General features: G+C 46.1%; 2 protein-coding genes across 3 annotated transcripts in view; both read right to left on the bottom strand.

Annotated features, from left to right (window-relative positions):
* Positions 1 to 242: 242 nt before the first annotated feature.
* Positions 243 to 17298, bottom strand: c5 (complement component 5). Of its 2 annotated transcripts, XM_037097644.1 has the most exons (42): positions 17159 to 17298; positions 16574 to 16769; positions 16322 to 16475; positions 16035 to 16105; positions 15855 to 15952; positions 15692 to 15774; positions 15526 to 15616; positions 15338 to 15446; positions 15055 to 15187; positions 14837 to 14952; positions 14510 to 14698; positions 14100 to 14303; positions 13808 to 14020; positions 13411 to 13560; positions 13196 to 13322; positions 12980 to 13045; positions 12620 to 12814; positions 11926 to 12010; positions 11437 to 11519; positions 10961 to 11100; positions 10430 to 10663; positions 10002 to 10062; positions 8655 to 8744; positions 8166 to 8378; positions 8017 to 8092; positions 7037 to 7211; positions 6806 to 6910; positions 6537 to 6708; positions 6310 to 6434; positions 5486 to 5566; positions 5246 to 5395; positions 4582 to 4644; positions 4417 to 4507; positions 4114 to 4153; positions 3892 to 3994; positions 3742 to 3816; positions 2861 to 2966; positions 2157 to 2240; positions 1968 to 2057; positions 1026 to 1118; positions 583 to 721; positions 243 to 505 (listed from the first exon to the last, which is right to left on the bottom strand). In XM_037097644.1, exons 1-42 carry the CDS (start codon positions 17224 to 17226, stop codon positions 367 to 369), a joined length of 5076 nt encoding a protein of 1691 aa, XP_036953539.1. In that variant the 5' UTR covers positions 17227 to 17298; the 3' UTR covers positions 243 to 366. The 2 variants fall into 2 exon arrangements, 1 of the variants encoding a protein (XP_036953539.1); XR_005074963.1 differs by lacking the exons at positions 243 to 505; positions 583 to 721; positions 1026 to 1118 and adding an exon at positions 2436 to 2491 and having other exon boundaries at positions 1999 to 2057.
* Positions 17299 to 20263: 2965 nt separating this feature from the next.
* prdm12b (PR domain containing 12b) overlaps positions 20264 to 20604 on the bottom strand; it is a 6635-nt gene continuing 6294 nt past the window's right edge. The window contains exon 6 of the mRNA XM_037098432.1: positions 20264 to 20604. This exon is cut by the window's right edge and continues 1455 nt beyond it. The gene's annotated coding sequence lies outside the window, so the exon portion shown is untranslated.

A 20604-nucleotide genomic window follows, 5' to 3' on the forward strand; every position in this document is an offset into this window, starting at 1 on the left:
CAGTATTGTGTTGATGATTAACAGACAACCTGTGCAAAACTGACAGTATCAATATTTCCGATGGTACTTAAAGTTAGCACAACAGAGGAGAGAGAACCAATCAGATACTCTGGTGAACTGACAGGACCAGAATGTAAGTTACTCTCCATCACTGAGTATATGTTGACAGGCGAGGATCAGCTGTGAGTAGCTGCTGAGACAAAGGATTTTTTCCATGTTGAAGAAACAGAAACATGCTCATCATCAGGATTGTTCTCAGCTTTATTGTCAGATTATGAAACGATGAAACAATCTGAAGAAGAAGAAGTAACATGCACATTTACACTGCGAGCGAAGAATATGTCCTGAGCTCTCTCTCAGCTCCCCTCAGGAGGCGGGGCAGCTGGCTAACTGCAGCTCCAGAGCAAAATCATCCAGCTGGGAAACGTAGTCTGAACACTCAGGAGAACTACAATCAGTCGGCCACAGCTCCACCAGCGCCTCCGAGTCCAGAGGAAGACGATACCTGCAAGAAAAACACAGTCACATCAAACAGAAGAGGAAGAAGGACTACAGGTGAGAGAAAGGTAGAGAGACACTCACTTGAAGCCCTGGTTGAGTTTGACCTCTGACCCGCTGGAGCCCATCACCAGGTACTGTTTGTTGTTCTGGATATCCACTGCACTACAGGTGATCTTCTTCACCAGGTCCACCTCTGTACCTGAACTCACCGCCTCAAAATCTACAAGCAACAGAACGAACAGGTAACATGATGTCATCAAGGTGACAGGAGGTCAGGTGACTACATGTCTACAGGTGGTTTCAGACTAATTGTCTGCCTTCACGTCTACTTTGAGTTTCATAGAAATAAAAATGTCCAAATACACATTTATGTGTTCATCTTACTCCTCAACAATCATCCTAATGAATTCATATTTAATTTGATAACCTCATTTACATATCTGAACATAAATTATCAGACTCTGTGAACCGAACGAAAACATCACACCGACAGGACGATGCTGCTTTAAATCTGTGTACTTCACCTTTATCTGAGTTCTTCAGGACTTCAACTACGGTGGCTGTGTAGGTCATAAAGTCTCCCTCTGCTGCTGAAGACACCACTGTCACCTTATAGGCTGCAAACAGAGCAGTGAATGACATGTTATGGTGTGTGTGTGTGTGTGTGTGTGTGTGTGTGTGTGTTCTATCATGTTGAGTCAATATGAATACATTAGTTAAACACATGTGTGACTTATTCCAGGAGACAAAACCAGTTTGAGATGCAGAACTTTTATCCGGGCTGTGACTGCAGCTGGCGTCTCGCTGCCAGCAGGGGGCGCCGTCAGAGTCAGAAACAAGCTTCAGCTGCTCATATAAAATGTAAAACAAATATTTAAAAATAGTTGTATAATTCTAATTGTTTAAGATGTATTTCAGTATTTATTTGTTTAAATCACACACAACATTAGAGCCACTGTGCTGGAGAAAATATTTCAGTGTTTTCGAAATATGATTAATGTACACGTCAGAATAAACTAACCTCCTTTAACAAACCTGCTGCGTATGAATACTGATAATAAACTGCTGATTACAGAGGGAAAAGTGTATGCTGGCTAAAGTAATGAGCCTAATGAACATGAGGCATTTAAAGCAACATTATGCAGAAGTTGTCCTTTTGTGTGATCTGGCACCCCCTACAGCTTCTGACACTGACATAAACTTAAATCACAGTGTGTAACAGTTTGTCAGGTGTAACATGGCTGCTGTCCTCGAACAGAACTCATCGGGTCGGAACAGATGTTTTGGAGTACATGATGTCACGTTAAACACTGTCTGATGGACCTGATGTGCTGCGTCAAACACAGAACCAGGTTGTCTGAGCCTGCAGGTGTCTTCATGCTGATGGCTCAGCATCATCACTTCTGTGGGTTTTTCCCTGCAGCGGTTCTGGTCCAGATAAATTCAACAATAAATTTCGTTCTCACCGTATTTGATGTGCGGTTTGCAGGTCTCATCCGTCCGTCTGTCTGCTGTTAGAGTCACGTCGATCTTTCCTCGGTAGGCGGCGCACGCAGCTGCACAACAACAACACATCAGCAACATGAAGCACACAACAACAGAAATGTTGCATGAGAGTGACAGCTGAGCTCAGCCAATCAGGAGGCAGCACTGACCTGTCATACACTGACACTGCTGGCCCACACAGAGGCGCTGCAGGCTCTGCTCCTGGGAGGAGAACTGTTTGGTGCACAAACTGCCTGCAGGACACAAAATGGATCGATGACACCAGAACTTAAAGGACTTGAGATTTACAGACTCTGAGTGATTGGAAGGTGGAATATTTTTCTCTTCAGATGAAGCTATGCTAACAGTTTCCCCTCCTTCCAGTCTTTGCACTAAGCTATGCTAACAGTTTCCCCTCCTTCCAGTCTGTGCTAAGCTAGGCTAACCACCTCTCTGTACTCCACACACATCTCATCTCACTCCGTCTGGAAAGTAGAGCGACGCTCTGTGGACAGAAACAAAAACACTCAGGTCCAACTTATGATGCAGCCGATACGATCTCATGTGTTTGATTCTTATGAAATGTTAGACAGTCATACATTTGATTTGGTCACTGAGTTCTGACTCAGAAAGTCATGATGTTGATCATAATCTTCACTTTCACATTCAGACTTTTGACTTTAAAAACTTTACAGTCCTGACCTTGTAACTCTGAACTCAGATGTTATAGTCAAAGTTCTGACTCATAACATCAAATCAGTTCATCAGTTTTTATATTTGATATGTTTTCTGTTTGAATCTCAAGATGTAAAACTACAAATATGCCTGATAAAGACTACAAATCCCAGGATGCACAGCAGGCCATGACTCTCACCTTTGTCCTGGGGCTCATAGACGCTGAACAGGGACTCGCTTTCCCCAGTCACCTTGAACGTGGTCCTGATCCGAAAACCAACGCACAGGAAGCTGTCTGAGGGAACCTAGCAACCAGACAGGAAGTTAACACACTGAGCTTAGCAACCAGACAGGAAGTTAACACACTGAGCTTAGCAACCAGACAGGAAGTTAACACACTGAACTTAGCAACCAGACAGGAAGTTAACACACTGAACTTAGCAACCAGACAGGAAGTTAACACACTGAGCTTAGCAACCAGACAGGAAGTTAACACACTGAGCTTAGCAACCAGACAGGAAGTTAACACACTGAGCTTAGCAACCAGACAGGAAGTTAACACACTGAGCTTAGCAACCAGACAGGAAGTTAACACACTGAACTTAGCAACCAGACAGGAAGTTAACACACTGAACTTAGCAACCAGACAGGAAGTTAACACACTGAACTTAGCAACCAGACAGGAAGTTCACACAAGTCAAAGAGGAACAAATTCAACCAATGATTCAGACATAAACTTCACATCAATGATTTATCACCTTCATATCATTTGATTTTCTAAAATATTTTTTTTTGGACGATTTCATGAAGAAAAAACAAATTCAAGTGATCCTTCTTCATGACGTCCATGTTTACTTGGTTTCTGTCATCTTAATTTACTCTCATCAATCATTTTCATCTAATGTTTTTTGGCAGCTCAGATGTCGGAGTGTCCTGAACACACCAACAAGGCGCGTTTGTTCTCACATCTCTAACAGGAAGCTACAGGTTTAAGTTCAAGAAAACAAACTGGATCTGAGAGCATGTGGATGCTGGAGTTCTGGTCCGGTGGTTCGGCTGTCAGGTGTGTCCGTTACTCACAGAGTCCATCTGAATGACCACAGTGTGTCCTTGGAGCTCATAGTGAGAGACGCTCGGCACCATCGCATCTCTGAACTGTGATGAAGACAGAGTCTGTTACACAACATGTAGTTCAGTCTGTCCTCACACTGAACTCAGAGCAGCTGTCACCTGTCTCAGGTCCTCCAGGTGTGCATCAACACCTGTGGGCAGCTGGATCTTCATCACCGTCAGACCGGACTCTGTCGACACCTCGTTAGGAGGAGGATTATACCTGTAACACACACACACACACACACACACACACACACACACAGATGTATGTGTGAATCCTGGGTTCATTCAGAATATTTAGTTTTGTGTTAAACAAGATTTGAGGTAAAACTTTTTTACTTTGCACAGGCGACTATGTGTGGAGCGCTCATACTGGGATCTGAGGAGGAGAAGAAGAAATGTACTCTGATGAAAGACAGGCAGGCAGACAGACAGACAGACAGGCAGGCAGGCAGGCAGGCAGGCAGGCAGGCAGGCAGACAGTCAGGCAGGCAGGCAGGCAGTCAGACAGACAGACAGACAGGCAGGCAGGCAGGCAGGCAGACAGACAGACAGGCAGACAGACAGGCAGGCAGACAGACAGACGGGCGGGCGGGCAGATGGACGGACGGACAGACGGACAGTACTGAACTTAATACTCACTGCTGGAGGTGTCGGGGCCCGCCACCTCTATAGTGAGGTCAAAGTTACAGTTCTGGTTGGACGCAGTGGTCTCATAGTAAACTGTCTTCATCTGGAAACACAGCGAGAACAGTTACAGTCCAACGCCTGACACTCACACATGCTGCTGGATTAAACCACACCCACCTTCACAGTGGACACGCCCCTCCCATAACCAGTGGTCGCAGTGATGTCATCATTATTTGTCACCTGGCAAAAAAAGACAGAAGCTGTGTCCCATTTCAGGGGCTGCGTCCTTTGAAGGACGCATTTGAAGACCAATTACATTTGGAGGACGCACCGCTACGATCCTTCCCGGCCTCACATATCCCAAGATTCTTTGTACGCCGCTGCTCAGTCCCGAAAAAAAATGACAATAGCGGCATCAACCTACCTGTTAACTAGCTAATACTGCTAATAATGATGACATTACTGTAGGTTCAGATCACAGGTGTACCTCTCCACGGTCCTCTCTTAACCGATGGAGCCGCTTCTCCTCTTCCACCAGAATCAGCAGGATTAAAATGAAAATCAAAAAGTGCTCTGGGTCAAACGTTTTTACTTTCTACTTTCCAATCTTACTTTCGCGGGCCTGTGTGGAATAAACTGTGATGTAAGGGTAAGGTCGGGAACATCTGGTGACGCAACCAGGACATACTCATTTCATACTCATACTCAATACGCCCATTTAACCTCGGCTGTCGACACCTTCGAAGGATGCAGCCCCTGAACTGGGATATATCTAATGGCAGAAGGAAAAAATAAAACACAGCAGACCCGTCTCACCATCCTCCTCCTGTCTCACTCTCACCTGGATGGGCGAGGCCACGGGTCGGCTCTGGGTCAACTGGACCCGTCCCACAGATCCCTTCCTGTTGCGGATGTTGATGTCCTGATCGAGGACGGCTCGAGGGACAGCTCTGCTGTACTCTGTCAGTGCCTCCAGAGTCAAGACTGTGTCCTGAGAGACAGACAGGTCAAAGGTCATCCAATAGAACACCTGTAGTGTGTTACAGTGTGTGTGTGTGTGTGTGTGTGTGTGTGTGTGTACCTGAATAGAGTAGAAACCCTCTCCATAGTGCTGGTCCTGGGTCAGCCAGGACAGGATGGGGTTAGCATCCTGGATCCTCCCCTTTAACACAGACCCAATCATCAGTAATCAATAATCAGTAATCAATGATCATTATGTTTGCTGTGACTGGTGAATCTGATCCCTCTGCTGATCACTGTCCAAACAAATGCTTCCTAGACTTTAATTAAACCTGTGACAGCTGACAGAGCAGCAGCGTGTTGGAAGTCCTCAAAAACATGAAAACAACCTCCAAAAAATCAGATCTGGAGGCGATGACTGTGAGTCAGCGTTGATTCTAACAGAGGGCGCCGTCTACAGGTGCGCCGTCTACTGGTGGACCAGCCCTCAGGTTGACACTCGTTCACTCAGCTCGAGTGACGAGTTACAGTGAAGATGTCAGGACGGAGACGGGATTGACTGATGAGACGTTAACGCTTCAACACATCAACGAGACATCAACATGTTTCATGACAGTCAGTCAGAGGTTGTTGAACATGTTTGGGATGACGGGAGATAATCGATGTTCAAGGAAAACAACGTTCAGAGACATATTTCACCCAGAGTCATTTCACTGATAAGCTGTCATCAAATAAAACTGTTCCTGCAGCCGGACAGAAGATTTTTACAAAGTGGTTGAATGTCCAAGAATCTGCAGTGAACATTTTCATGTAGCAGATGAGACCGAGTGAGACTGGAGGTGAACAAAGAGTCTCGTGCTCCTGATGAGGATGACAGGATGAAGACAAAATCAAACACAAGACAGAACAGGAAACAAACAGGAAGCAAACAGGAAGTAGCATCACCTTGAGGAGCAGAGTCAGCAGGACGTATACTGTCATCTCCACTGTCTGACCGCTGGATTGGTCGGGTTTCAGCCAATCAGCTGTCACATTGGCCTCCTTCCAGTACCTGAGCTCAACAGGGTTACCTGCTCACACACACACACACACACACACACGTATGTGATGTCATTTAACATCAGCTGGACGGGGACGTGTGACGTCTCGCTGTCCAACAGAATCAAACGCACCTTTGCTCTGAGCTTTCCTCTCCAGGTGGAGGAGCAACGTGGAGGCAGCCATGCTGTTGGGGTCATGAAGGGTCAGAGCGTAGGTCGCCACTGCACGCACATACAAACTCTTCACACCTGAGGCATGCTGGGAAATGTAGTTTGCTGCAGAATTCTTGCTGTCTTCCTGAAACTGAGAGCGAAGAGCACGAGAGGAGAGGAAACAAGGTGAGGAGAGGCCGAGGAGGATGAGGAGGTGACAGGAGGAAGAGCAAGAGGCGTGTTCTCACTTGGAGCTGCAGGATTGGATCTTTGATGCTCGTCGCTTTGTGTAATGCGATCAGCACGAAAGACGTCAGATACACTGATTGGTCGACTGGATTCGCCCCTGCAGCCTGCAGCCAATCAGAAACACTCATGTCTGAAGATCACATTTTGCATATGTATGTAACATAGTGAGACACTGACAGGAAGTGCTACTCAGTAACAGAGGAAACAGAAGAAGGAGAGTCGCTGCTCACCATGACTTTGTTGGCTCTGAAGGAGGATGCATCGGTGAAGGACCCGTCCGGCCGCTGAGTGCTGTGGATCAACCAGGCCACAGATTCTGACAGAGACTGACGATGGTCCGACTGATGGTCCACAGAGACCAGCTGATCTGCTGCTGACAGAGTCTTCACCACCTGAGCTGTCAGCCTGAGGAGAGACACAGGGACACAGAGGTCTCACCAGACTCCATTAACAAATGTGGTGATTTTAAGAGTTGTTGAGTTAAAACAAACTTTATAAGGTAGTGAAACTGTGTCTCTGACAGATTCTGACTCATTGTGTCCTTGTTGTAAATTCAGCATTAAATGAGAAGCTGAAGTTGTTTGTCTCCTTGTAAAAAGTGTCAGTTTGTGGCAGCATGTCTGTACCAGCCTGTCTGCTTCTGTGGCTAAAGTGCTAAAGTCTTACCTGCCAACATTGATCAGCTGTTTGAACACACTGTTTACACTGATTTCACCATTTACACTCCATTTATGAAAGAAGAAACATGTTATTGATCTGAACATGTCATATGTTACAAAGACACTAAACAGGAACAATATAGGCGACTTCTTTGTCCCCGTGGAGAAAGTCCCCAGACTCCCTTAACAAATGTGTCAGTTTAGTGAGTTGTTGAGTTGGAGACACTTTATAAACTCTGTGAAACTCTGTCTCTGACTCATTCTGCATTATTTGGACCTTCTTGTTAATTCAGCAAATGTTCTACAGGAACTTCTTTCTGTCTTTGAGTAGAAACATGGAGTCTGTTTGTTTCAGTGATGGACGGGTTTGTTTCATACAGAGCAGGAAGTGACATCACATCAGGACGCAGGTTAATGTGGCTGTGAACTGATGGACTGAGCATCTGTCAAGGTGTCGCTCTTAATTTGACCACTAGATGGCAACAATACAGCAGAGTAGAGGCCCCTGTGTGTGTGTGTGTGTGTGTGTGTGTGTGTGTGTGTGTTCCTACCAGGTGCTGGATTTACTGTTCATCCACATGCTGTAGCTGGAGTCTCCTCGTCGGAAAGAACTAATGGCAACCAGACCTGCACACACACACACACACACACAAATAAATAAATAAACATAGTCCTCAGTGTGTCCTCAGTGTGTCCTCACCCTCTCTGATCTTCTGTCTCAGATCTCTTGAGTTCTCCTGGATGTTTCCTCCCAGGATGTCCCAGTGCCTCGCCGTCTCCAAGTACTGGTACACCTGGATCAGGGGGAGGAGCTCATCAAGCGCGGCCTCCGCTGACCCGGCCGGCAGGTTGAGGAGCTGCCTGATGCCCTCTGGGCTGAGCGCCACCGACAGGACGTCTCCGAGAACCTCACCTGTTCAAAAACACATCACAGCCTGTGTCAGCTGTTCAGACTGGACCTCATCAGAACCAAGCAATTTAGTATCTGATAGCATCAAGAATATATCAGAACTGTAACAGATTATATTTAATCTCATCACATAAAGCTCCTGTGATGGGTGGACATGTTGTGTTGGAGGATTTATACGATTTAACGTACCAGACATGTTGTTAAAGATCAAACTCAGTAGTGATTACTTATAGCAGTATGTCAGTGCAGAGTTCGGCCACACGGCTCAGTGCGTCTCACCGTGGACCGTCAGCATCCTCTCCACAGCCGTGTTGGGAACAATGTTGGTCGGCAGGTTGTTCTTCAGCTTCACAGTCCTCTTCTCTGAACCTGCACCAGCACAGAGACACAGACTGACACAGAGACACAGATTGACACAGAGACACAGACTGACACAGAGACAGAGAGACACAGACTGACACAGAGACACAGACTGACACAGAGACACAGATTGACACAGAGACACAGAGACATAGACTGACAGAGACACAGACTGACACAGAGACACAGACTGACAGAGACACAGACTGACACAGAGACACAGAAACACAGACTGACATAGAGACACAGATTGACACAGAGACAAAGAAACACAGACTGACACAGAGACAGAGAGACACAGAGACACAGACTGACAGAGACACAGAGACACAGAGAGACACAGACTGACAGAGACACAGAGACACAGACTGACACAGAGACACAGACTGACAGAGACACAGACTGACACAGAGACGCAGACTGACAGAGACACAGACTGACACAGAGACACAGAGACACAGACTGACACAGAGACACAGACTGACAGAGACACAGACTGACACAGAGACACAGACTGACACAGAGATACAGACTGACAGAGACACAGACTGACACAGACTGACACAGAGACACAGATTGACACAGATTGACACAGAGACACAGAGACACAGACTGACACAGTGACACAGTGACACAGAGACACAGACTGACACAGAGACACAGAGACACAGATTGACACAGATTGACACAGAGACACAGAGACACAGACTGACACAGTGACACAGAGACACAGACTGACACAGAGACACAGATTGACACAGATTGACACAGAGACACAGAGACACAGACTGACACAGAGACACAGATTGACACAGAGACACAGAGACACAGACTGACAGAGACACAGACTGACACAGAGACACAGACTGACAGAGACACAGACTGACACAGAGACACAGAGACACAGACTGACAGAGACACAGACTGACACAGTGACACAGAGACACAGACTGACACAGAGACACAGACTGACACAGAGACACAGATTGACACAGAGACACAGAGACATAGACTGACACAGAGACACAGACTGACACAGAGACACAGACTGACAGAGACACAGACTGACACAGAGACACAGACTGACACAGAGACACAGACTGACACAGAGACACAGAGACACAGACTGACACAGTGACACAGAGACACAGACTGACACAGAGACACAGAGACACAGACTGACACAGAGACACAGACTGACAGAGACACAGACTGACACAGAGACACAGACTGACACAGACTGTGAGCAGCTGTCAGGAGACGTACCGTAGCGTCCCTGTGGGTCGAGCGTCCCTCCAGACATTAGCTCCTTCTTCACTCCTTCAGGCTGCAAACACAACCGACATTAAAGCGAACAGCAGGAGAGGAAACAGAACAGGTCTGATCCCCACATAATAAACTCTGATCTTAGTGGGTTTAGTTTTCTGAGTGAAGTGATTCCTGTGAGTGAGGTTTGTTTTCATCAGCACATGAAAATCAAACACTGACAGGATTAATGAACTGATGATGTTTCATAGAACAGCATAAAAACAAGTCGTTTAAATTGGCTAATGTCCTGGCCAATATTTTGATATTTAGATGGCATGATTTAAAAACTAATACTCTTCTTTCAAAAGTAATTTAATGACTCATTGTCCAGAGAAGTTTCTTTCTCGCTCGATCTGAAACAACACGTTGTCCATCTTGATACGCACCACCACCCGCAGCTTCTTCTCCAGAATGTCTTTGGGTCCACTGCGTGTCTTCAGGGTGAAGGTCAGGGTGTGTTCTCCAGGCTCCAGGCCCAGCACAGTGAAGCTCACCTTCCCCACCTCCTTGGCTGACAGGCGCCTCCAGCTGCAGGTGGTGGATTTAAGCCCCGCCCCCCCGGCGGCTGGCTGGGACTGCAGCAGACACAACGCTGGGCCGACCGTCAGCGTCACGCAGTACTGACCAGACGAGATCAGATGTTAAAGAGTTACACGTGAGAAAACATTCAAAAAATAAACACAATCATCAACAGAAGGTGAAGAAATAACAGTTTTGATGTCTGGGCTGCTAGCTGCACAGCTAACTGATCTAACAAGCTAACAACAGCTATATTTGGCAGCAGTTACACTGGTGACCTGCTGCCCCCCGTTGGTTTAGGGTATGAATTTGACAGATGGTTAATTATTACATATTGTGTCTTTAACATGTAGCTCAAACAGGCAGAGAATCATGGGAAATGTAGTTGACTGTGGTACCGTGATGGGGTCAGGCTGCTGGTTGTACACAGAGCCTTTGAGCTCCAGCTGTTCTCCTCGGACCACCTGATAGGGCAGTGGTACGTCCACGCTGAGTGGCAGATTGACCGACACCTGAAGAGGCTCCGCAACACAGATACCTGCAGGCGAGACACACCTGAGGTCCACTGACCCTGCTCACGCACTCACTGACCTCATCCACACCCTCCACCTGCACTGTTAGCTCATCAGAACCACTTGATGCTAACACTGTTAGCTCAGCAGAACCACCTGATGCTAACACTGTTAGCTCAGCAGAACCACCTGATGCTAACACTGTTAGCTCAGCAGAACCACCTGATGCTAACACTGTTAGCTCAACAGCTCCAGTGAAGCCTTCATGTTAATGAAAGTGTGAATCTGGTCTCAGGTGACGGATGAAGGACGATGATGAAATGCAGCAGAATAAGAAAAGTGACGACACTGCAGAATCTCACCATCGTTGAACATGCCGACGGCTCTGATCTGCCAGGTGGTCAGAGAGTCGGGTAGAGTTCTGACTGTAGACCGCTGACCCGGACTGAACACAGACACTGAGTTAGAATGCAGCCTCAGGACTGAACAGCTCAGTTACTTTTACTTGACTACTCTTCATATGAGGGACTTTCACTTTGACCAAAGCAGTATTTTAACACCACATCTTTACTTTTACTTCAGTACAACTGTTTGGTCAGAAGCATCATCACTGAAATACATATACTCAAAGTACCAAAAGTATAGTTACATTGAGCCCATCTCACTACTTCAGCCTAATCTATGAATTTACACCAGTTATCTGAATTATGTATTTTTTTACCACCTGAATAATATAAAAGTACAACACTTCTCTCTGAACTCTACAAGTACAAGTACAAAAAATTTAGTAAATCTACTTAGTTACTTTCTAGCACGGCTTTAATTTGCTGGGTGTGTTTGATTTGTGTCACCTGATGGGCTGCACCTCCCACATCCAGCTCTCTGGAAAGTAGCTCCGCACCAGAGAGGGAGCCTGGTCGAAGTCAGCCCCCAGTGCTGCACACACAGAGACACACACCCGCACACACACACACACACACACACACACACACACACACACACACACACACACACACACACTATAAGGACCAGCTTCAGTTTCAAAACAGGCTCATTTGTTGGTGTTAGCATGTTTCCAGATATCAACCCAGGTTCTGTTGATCCAGATAACCTCGAGAGATGAACCACTCTGGGATGTGTGAAGCTAAATGTGTAGCAGTAAGAAGTTAATGTTGCTAATGCTAAGCTAATGCTTCAAACAGACAACATCACGGTCACATGACTGAAATGTCTCCACCACTAAGAGTCTTACTACACAATTACTATCCAGGTTTTCTATAAATTGATCAATGTACAAGTTGTAAAGTCAGAGTTAGAACAGTGTGGAACTACAGTGGCCTGTAAAGACGGACTAGTGAGTTTAATCTCCAGGGAACTTAAATCCAGCCTGAACTGAATAAATTGTGAATTAACTCAGTACAGCTGAGCCGCCATGCTAATGTTAGCATAAAACAGCAGCAGCTAGCATCTCTGCATTCTAAAGCCCCCAAAAGTTAACAGGAAGAACTGGCCGTGTGTGTGTGTGTGTGTGTGTGTTTTGTTCACCGTTGCGTCCCAGAACCAGGTCCTGGTCCTGGTCCAGGTGCTGCTGCATGAACTCGCAGCATTCTCTGAAGGCCTGACGGCAGGGCAGAGGAACCTTGCTGTAGTGCTGATCAGCGAACTTTTGGCAGGTCATAATCTTTGGAATGAACTTCATCCCGTTTTCACAGCACGTCTTCGCACGGCCGTAAGTGTGAGCTGAGGGAGAGAACACAGCGTCACACACACTTCACACTGTGACATCACAGCTCCACCAACATGCAAACAACATGTAAACAACACGTAAACAACATGTAATGAACAACACATGAACAAGCTTTCAGGACTTGAACCGCAAATAAACGAGTAAACAACCGTTCTCACCTTTCTTCTTCTTCTCCTCTTCAGTCAGAGCTCGCTTTGGACGCACAGCTGCTGTGCACGTTTCAGCTGCACACACACACACACACACACACACACACACACACACACACACACACACACACACACACACACATTAATCCCACCACAGTTGATTCTAATACCCAGTCGATGGTCACTGATTGATTGATTGATTGATTGATTGATTGATTGACGTACTGCTGCTCGATGGGTTGGCGTTAGCGTTGGTGATGAAGGTGAGGCCGGCCAATCGGAACACATCTGCGCTGTCTCTGCCGCCGCCCCCGCCACAGCCCAGGTCGCTCTGCTCAATGTGACGCAGAACCTGCAGGCCACCAAACATCCTGTCACTGATGCTGTCTGTGTCTTAGACCTGATACTGAGATTAACCAATGGGATGTGATCTGTGTTACCATGGAAACAGGGTCCCTGTAGTTGGGTCGTAGTGTGAAGAGGGCGGAGTCCACAGCAGACAGAGCCACCAGACCCTCCTGATTGGCCCGAATGTCCAGCTGGAGCCTTTCCTTTGGTTTGTAGTCCCGCACACGGTACGACACCTCAGTCTGATACACACACACACACACACACACACGACTTGTATGATTGACAGGATAAAGTCTTTCTTAACTTGGCTGTGATTATCTGAAGCCTGATCAGAGGTCAGAGGTCAGAGTCCTGTCAGTGGAGCTGAAAGTTGGTCTGTGGTTCAGGTTTAAGTTTAAATCTGAAGATGGTAACTGCTGTCTCTGGACCGACCATGCAGTTTGTGTGCTGACGTCTGCAGAATCAAACAGTCGAGTCTCGTTGTACCTGCAGTCCGTTGACACACTTGTCTCTGACGTCCAGCCAGACGGAGTCCGCCACCAGCTCAGACGTGCCCTCTCCGTACAGGATGTAGTAGACCAGCAGTCTGATGGACGGGACCATGGAGGGCGTCACCAGGAAGCTCAGAGTCTGTCTGTGGTCGGTGCTGGAGAAGAACTTTCGACTGCCAAACTCCACCACCTTCCCTTTAGAGAGCACCTGAGAGGAGTGATGTCATCAGTAACTATGGAAACAGGCCAAACACACAGGACGTGCATCATCAGCTGTGTTGTCTCACCAGGAAGCTGAGGGCTTTGACAGGCACGTAGGAGGGCGTGGCCGAGTACACCTTGATGCTGGCGAAGCGTCCCACCTCCAGACCTCGGCCGGGCAGCGGCGGGTCGATGTAAAGGTACCGCTGGTTAGGAGAGTGATACGCCACCGCCTCCAGGCTGAGAGCCGCCTGACTGGCAGCTGGGAGGGCGGGGTCCGCCGTGTCAAACTGCGCCAGGGAGAGGAGACAACAAGGAAACACGTCGAGATTAAACAACAAGTCAACAACAGCTGGACAAACACACACACACACACACACACAACAGCATGAGCACAAGTAAACAACACATGAAGTCAATAACATGTAGTCAGCTAAATGTGCGTGAACAGAAACATGTTAAAGCTCCTCCTCCTCCTCCTCCTCCTCCTCCTCACCTTCAGCACCGCCCGGACTCCATCACTTGGTATGTTACAGATGAAGACAGCGAGGCCGTCTGATTGGCTGATGGCGCTGTCAGGACAGGGGATTTGCTCGGTCTCTCCTCCTACTTTAAACAGCTGTCGCTCCGACAGACGAATTGGAACCCGGTTCACCGGTTTGTCCAGGTGATCCTTCACCAACACCTGCAGAGACGATCATTAATCAGTGGCTGTTCTGGAGGTTCACACAGATCTCACTATCTAAAGACCTGAGAGTCGTTTCTGCGTCTCCTCCCGTCTCTACTTGTGGTGCGTTCACACCTGGTGCAGTGCAACACACACCTGGATGTTATAAGGCAGTCCCGGTTTGATGAATGGGGGTGTGGACACCAGACTCAGGCTGTAAGGTGATTTAACGAACTTCACAGCAGCAAACTCCGCCTCCTGGTTGAGACCACCTGAGAGAGGAGGGGTGAGGAGGGGTGAGCACACCTGGGCGTGTGAATGTGTGTTAGTGATGTAAACATGAGGTTGAGGATGCGTAGTGGTCGTGTGTGTACCTGTTTCCTCCTGCAGCAGGACAGCCACGTACAGGTGCATCCCCACCAGACTGTTGAGGTCTTTTGGTCCGTCATGTTTGGACAGAACCTTCTCCATGTTGACCGTGACGTCCACCTCACCTGTCGAGGACAACTGAAGGACACAGACACTGGTGACATTTCTGTCTGAGCTCAGCTGTAAATCACATGTGGTTTATCAGACTTTAAAGGAGCAGTCCACCGCAACATTAGCACTGTCTTTATGAAAGATCTGCTCTACAATAACACGGCCTCTTGTTCTTACTCGCTCTCTGGAAACAGAACTGGGGATGAGAACCGGAGGATTCTTCCCACGAATGTAGCCATAACGCAGAAACACTTCACCGTCAGCTACCGGAGCTCCATGAAGATACCTGAGAGAAACACACGCTGTAGGTTAACAATCACAGCGTCTGCGCTATGTTCTGAGGTGGCGTCAGCTCGTGTCTTCACCTGGCGGACACCTTGAAGTTGAAACTGTTGAATTGTCCGTAACTGATGAAATTTGATTCTGGTTCCATCTGGATGGAAAAACTAGGAAGAACTGAAACAAAACATTCAATAATCAACATCCGACATCACATCTGATGACCAACATGAAGTTTCCATCTGCTCTTACCGTATTCCTTAACTTCAAACTCTGTTCTCGCTGAAGTGGTGAAATTATCAGAGTAGGAGGCTTCAATGGACCAAATCCCCAACCTGGAATCACAGCAACAACGTCAGCCTGGAATCAGAATGTGTGCAGATGAAAAGGTCTGTTTGGTTTGTAAAGCTCTTACTTGGGTTTGATGGGGATCTTGAAGGGATTTTGCATTGACGGGATTCCATTGTTGGCGTCGATCATCTCCACGATGTCCACTATCACATCCTGTGGGTCCTGTTGAGGAGAGGTCATTGATCTGTGATCACTTCAGTCAACACGCTGCACCCTGCTGGTCAGTATTTGTCGTTACACTCACTCTAAAGGTCAGGAAGACGCTGCGCTGGGCCGGCCTCAGCTCCTGGCTCAGAGAGAACGCCCTCACTTTGACTGGACACACACACACACACACACACACACACACACACACACACACACACACACACACACCAGTATTTTAAGTACAAATTGAGGTACTTGCACTTCACTTGAGTCTCTTCGTGCTTCGCTCTGAAGTGAATATTGTCCTCTTGTTAACTTCAACTATCTGCAGTGCAGAGGATTGTGGGACACTGAGGATGTGTTGTGCTCAGGGGAGGCTCTCACCGCTCTGATGGGGCGTGTACAGCGGTTTGTCAGTCTGGATGAACAGGAAGCCGTTGGTGCGGCTGACAGGGATAGACAGGTGTCCGTTGATCACCGGTGATTGGACGTGGAGGATCACGTGACTCACGCTCTTATCCAGCTGACCTGGGAACAGCTGTAGAGGGAAACAAGAGAAGAAGTAATGATCAGAATCTCAGCCAGAGGTCAGCTCTGTTGAATCCCAGCTGACCCGCTCTGTGCATCATGTCTGACCCGGACTCTGGCAGCAGCCTGGTGGTGGTTGTTGGCATTGAGGGTCACAACTTCCTGGGCCAGAACCACATGATTGGCCGCCATGGAGGTCTTCAAGTAGACGTAGACCGTCACTTCGTCTGTAAAATCGAACAACTGCAGCAGCACCGTCTCCACGGCGTCCAGACGCAGCGAGAGAGGAGCTGTGATCAGATACCTGAGAGAGGACAAGACAGGGAGGCTTTACTTCCTGTTACACAGGAAGTGGTGGAGCAGCAGGGAAGAGCCTCCTGACATGATCGGGAGCAAACATGGATCCTTCATCCAGTGGCTAAGTTGCATTGTGGGTAATGTAGGTGGCAGGATTTGAGGCAGAAGAAGAGCATGGAATGAAAAAAGTGAGTGTTAGAGAAGACGACTAAAGCCTACATTACCCACAATGCAACTGAGGGACATCACTGGAGGCAGTTAATGAGATGATGCAGCTTCACAGAGTTGTGCTGTCATGAACACCTGTACGCACACTTCACCTTCACTGAACCGCCAGAAAATAAACCACAGAACACACCAGAAAATAACGAGAAACACGACAAAATGTCGACTTACGTTCTGGAATCAGCCTCCGTCCTCCAACAGAGACAACACACACACATCAGGAGGACACACAGCTTCATCTTGTCGCTGAGGACAAAACACACAACTGACTGAGAAACTGACTGTGACACAGAGTCACATCTGATTAGTTATTGATCAACCCGACTGTTGGCTAATAACTGAGAGTCACCAGACAAGCGGGAAATCCTTAGTGTGTGTGTGTGTGTGTGTGTGTGTGTGTGTGTGTGTTTGTGTGTGTGTAGAGCTGAGTGTGTGTCCCAAAGGTGAGTTTACTCAGCCTGTGTGTTCAGATCTTACACAACAGTGTCGACTCCAAAGTTTGTTCATCAGTCGCTCATCAAATCAGAAAGAAATCGCTCAGGTCTGTTTGTTGGATTCTTTCTGTTCTGCAGTAAAAATATGAAAATGTTTCAGGACAAGATCATCGAACACTTCACCAGCAGCCGCAGAGGAAGTCCTGCGGGCGGCGCTAGAGGATCAATCATGGAGTCAGCACACCTAAAGCAGCAGTTCACCCAAACAGCAACCTCAGTCCTCCTCTCCTCCTCCTGATGATATAGAAACAGTGAAACAGAGCTGCAGCTTTCTGCTGAACAACTGAAGCAGCTGAGACTTGATTTAAACATCAGATGTCTCCATCAGCTCGTCTGCTGTGATCACAGTCTGCAGCAGAGAAACATCACTAACTGATCTCAGACCAGATCTACACCTTTATTAACACGAAGTCTTCATGTAGCTGCTGAGCTAACAGCGTTTGTGTGTTAGTAATGTAAATGTGACCCAGTGACTGTTTGGGTGAACAGTTCCTTTAAAGCTGCAGTCTGGAGCTTTGAGAATAAAGTGGACTTAGTCAGAACATGTGACTGAAACAGCTCCCAGGTCAGCCCTTCTTCTCTCTGACTTCTAAGCCCCTCCCACAGAGGAGCAGGCTTGTAACCATGGTAACAGAGGACGCCAGATAGACAAGATGGCGCATTCCAAATAACAACAATACAATCAAATTCCAGTGAGAGTGACTTCACTGTAAAGATCCAGAGTATCAATAAATATTCCTCACATCACTGTAGACGAGTTACCAGGTGATCATTCAGGTGATCATCATCACCTGCTGCCTTTCTGAAGCATGAGGAACGTTATTTCTCTGAACCAGTTCAACCACTTCAGAGCTACTGAACACAAACTAACGTTATTATAACTGCTGGTCACTTAAAGACACTTTTGCTAACTAGTAGCCATAAAGATAAAGCTAAACACCAGAGTTAGCATACAAGCTAACTAGCTAGATTTAGCAACAAGCTACGTAGCTCAACTGCAACATCGTACAGCCATATGAGCTATTGCCAGTATTAATGTAACCGCAGCCATCTTGGCCTTGTGGTTAAAACACAGAGTGAAACATATATCCAGCAGGTTCTTACCTGTCCAGCAGAAAAGTCCTGACAGACCCGCAGCTCCTCCACCTCTGAAATGATGCTCTGATATTTGTCCTTGTTTTCTCTCTGGCTCGGTCCAGTTCTTTGTTTCTAACTGCTTTTCTTCTTCAGTCTTCTTATTTCTTCTCTGTGTTGCGGGCGATGGTGGGGCATGTTTCTGCTCTGTTGTTGTTGTCTGTTCTCCTCCATTGTTTACAGTTTGAGTATAAACTATCTGACCAGGTGAGAGCAGACACTGCAGCTGTGCGGGGGAGGGGGCTGCCCAGTGCCTGCTGCAAATTACAGCCACTGTGTGGAGCCACAGACAGCTGACCTGTATCTGATTCTTCTGTCAGATCATAATGACAATTTTAGCAAATATAACAAAAAAGTAGTTACAGACTACAACTTTAAATATTAGTGTATATTATATTAGTAAAGTATATTAGTGGTAAATACAGACTAAACATAACCATCAAATAATGATCCAAACAGATATAAAAACTCAACATGCAGATTTTTATGAAATATCATTTTCATTCTGATTGGCAGTTTGTATAAACTGAATGTGTGTGCAGCCAGTCACAGAGCAGCTCTTCATTGATAAAGTGTCATTTCAAAATAAAGGGAAAAAAGAGCAAAGTATTATTTTAAAATAACATTGAAGAACAGATCACAGAGACATTACCTGAGTGTGACCCAATCAGAGATCCATAAATGTTATTTTCATTTTGCTAACTGTGAGTTTGTTTGCATGAATTTACATAATCAATAAAGTTATTCAGGTTTGTTTTTCTCACCATTATCATTTTTACATTCTGAACACTTTTACTGTATTTGAATGGAAACTTGCAGGTGGAAATTAACTCAAACATGTTTATTACAAAACACATTGATTTTATTTTGTGTGCACCAGGTGATAATTTATTCATAAATCTTGTTAATGTAATTTGTTTATAAATATGAAATATAAAATATAATCATAACCCTAACCCTAACAAATAAAGTTAGAAAATAACTTGATAGTTAGTTAATATGAAGTTTTATCTATGAAATAATCCACTAAACACTTTTTCATGTGAAATGTCCTGAAACATAATGAGCCTCCATGTTGGCTAAACTAAAGTTATCATTAATATACTAATATTATGTTGTAATATGATACATACGATATGTGGTGTAGCGTTGTTGGCAGCAGTCAGTCAGTGTGGAGCTGCACATGAACACAGCAGATCATCAGCACGAAGCTTTCATACCGTTAACATGCTCGTTATTGTCAGTTAAAGGAGCAGTTTGTGGTTTTATAGAGGAAACATAAACTGAGTTCTAATGTTTACAATATTGATCAGAAATAATACAAACTTTATTCCATAAGTGAGTAAACAAGCTGCTCTCAGAGGAGAATGAGGTCCCTGGACACTCTTTGAAGCTCGACAGGTGGCAGGGTCCGCCTCGTCTGCCACAGTAAACTCATGGAGTGCTGGAGGTCAAAGGTCAGTGATACTTTATTGGGAGTATATTCAGATACAAAGTCCTTTATAGAGTCAACATCCTTCATAAACTGATACATGTGTCATAAACATATAGAGATAAAGTGACAGCTGAGTTATATTCTGAGCATAAAGCAGGTCTCATGTTTATATTCTTCTCTCTGACAGTTCACACTTTATTTACATTAACGAGGAGCGTCGCTCTCGTTCGGCCTCGTTACTTTATGATTATTTAACATCTTTATACACAAACAAGCTGGAGGGAAACACACAAATCATTTACAGAGATTAGACTTTAACATTCTTATATTTTCTAACAGGCATCAACTGAACCTGCCTGAGACCCAATTTGGGTCTCAACACTTAGCTTAAGAACAACAGACATAAACATAATAATTAGAATAATAATTAAATATTTAACATTTCAGGCTCTGCCTATTTTAATAAGTGAGGCGCTTCTTTAAAGGAATCTGCAGAGATTTCAGTAGAATTCCTGTTCGGTCAGTCGAGCTGAAGTGACGAGGTCACCTCCTCC

Source organism: Acanthopagrus latus, chromosome 5 (assembly GCF_904848185.1).
Source record: "Acanthopagrus latus isolate v.2019 chromosome 5, fAcaLat1.1, whole genome shotgun sequence".
Taxonomy (NCBI): Eukaryota; Metazoa; Chordata; class Actinopteri; order Spariformes; family Sparidae; genus Acanthopagrus; species Acanthopagrus latus.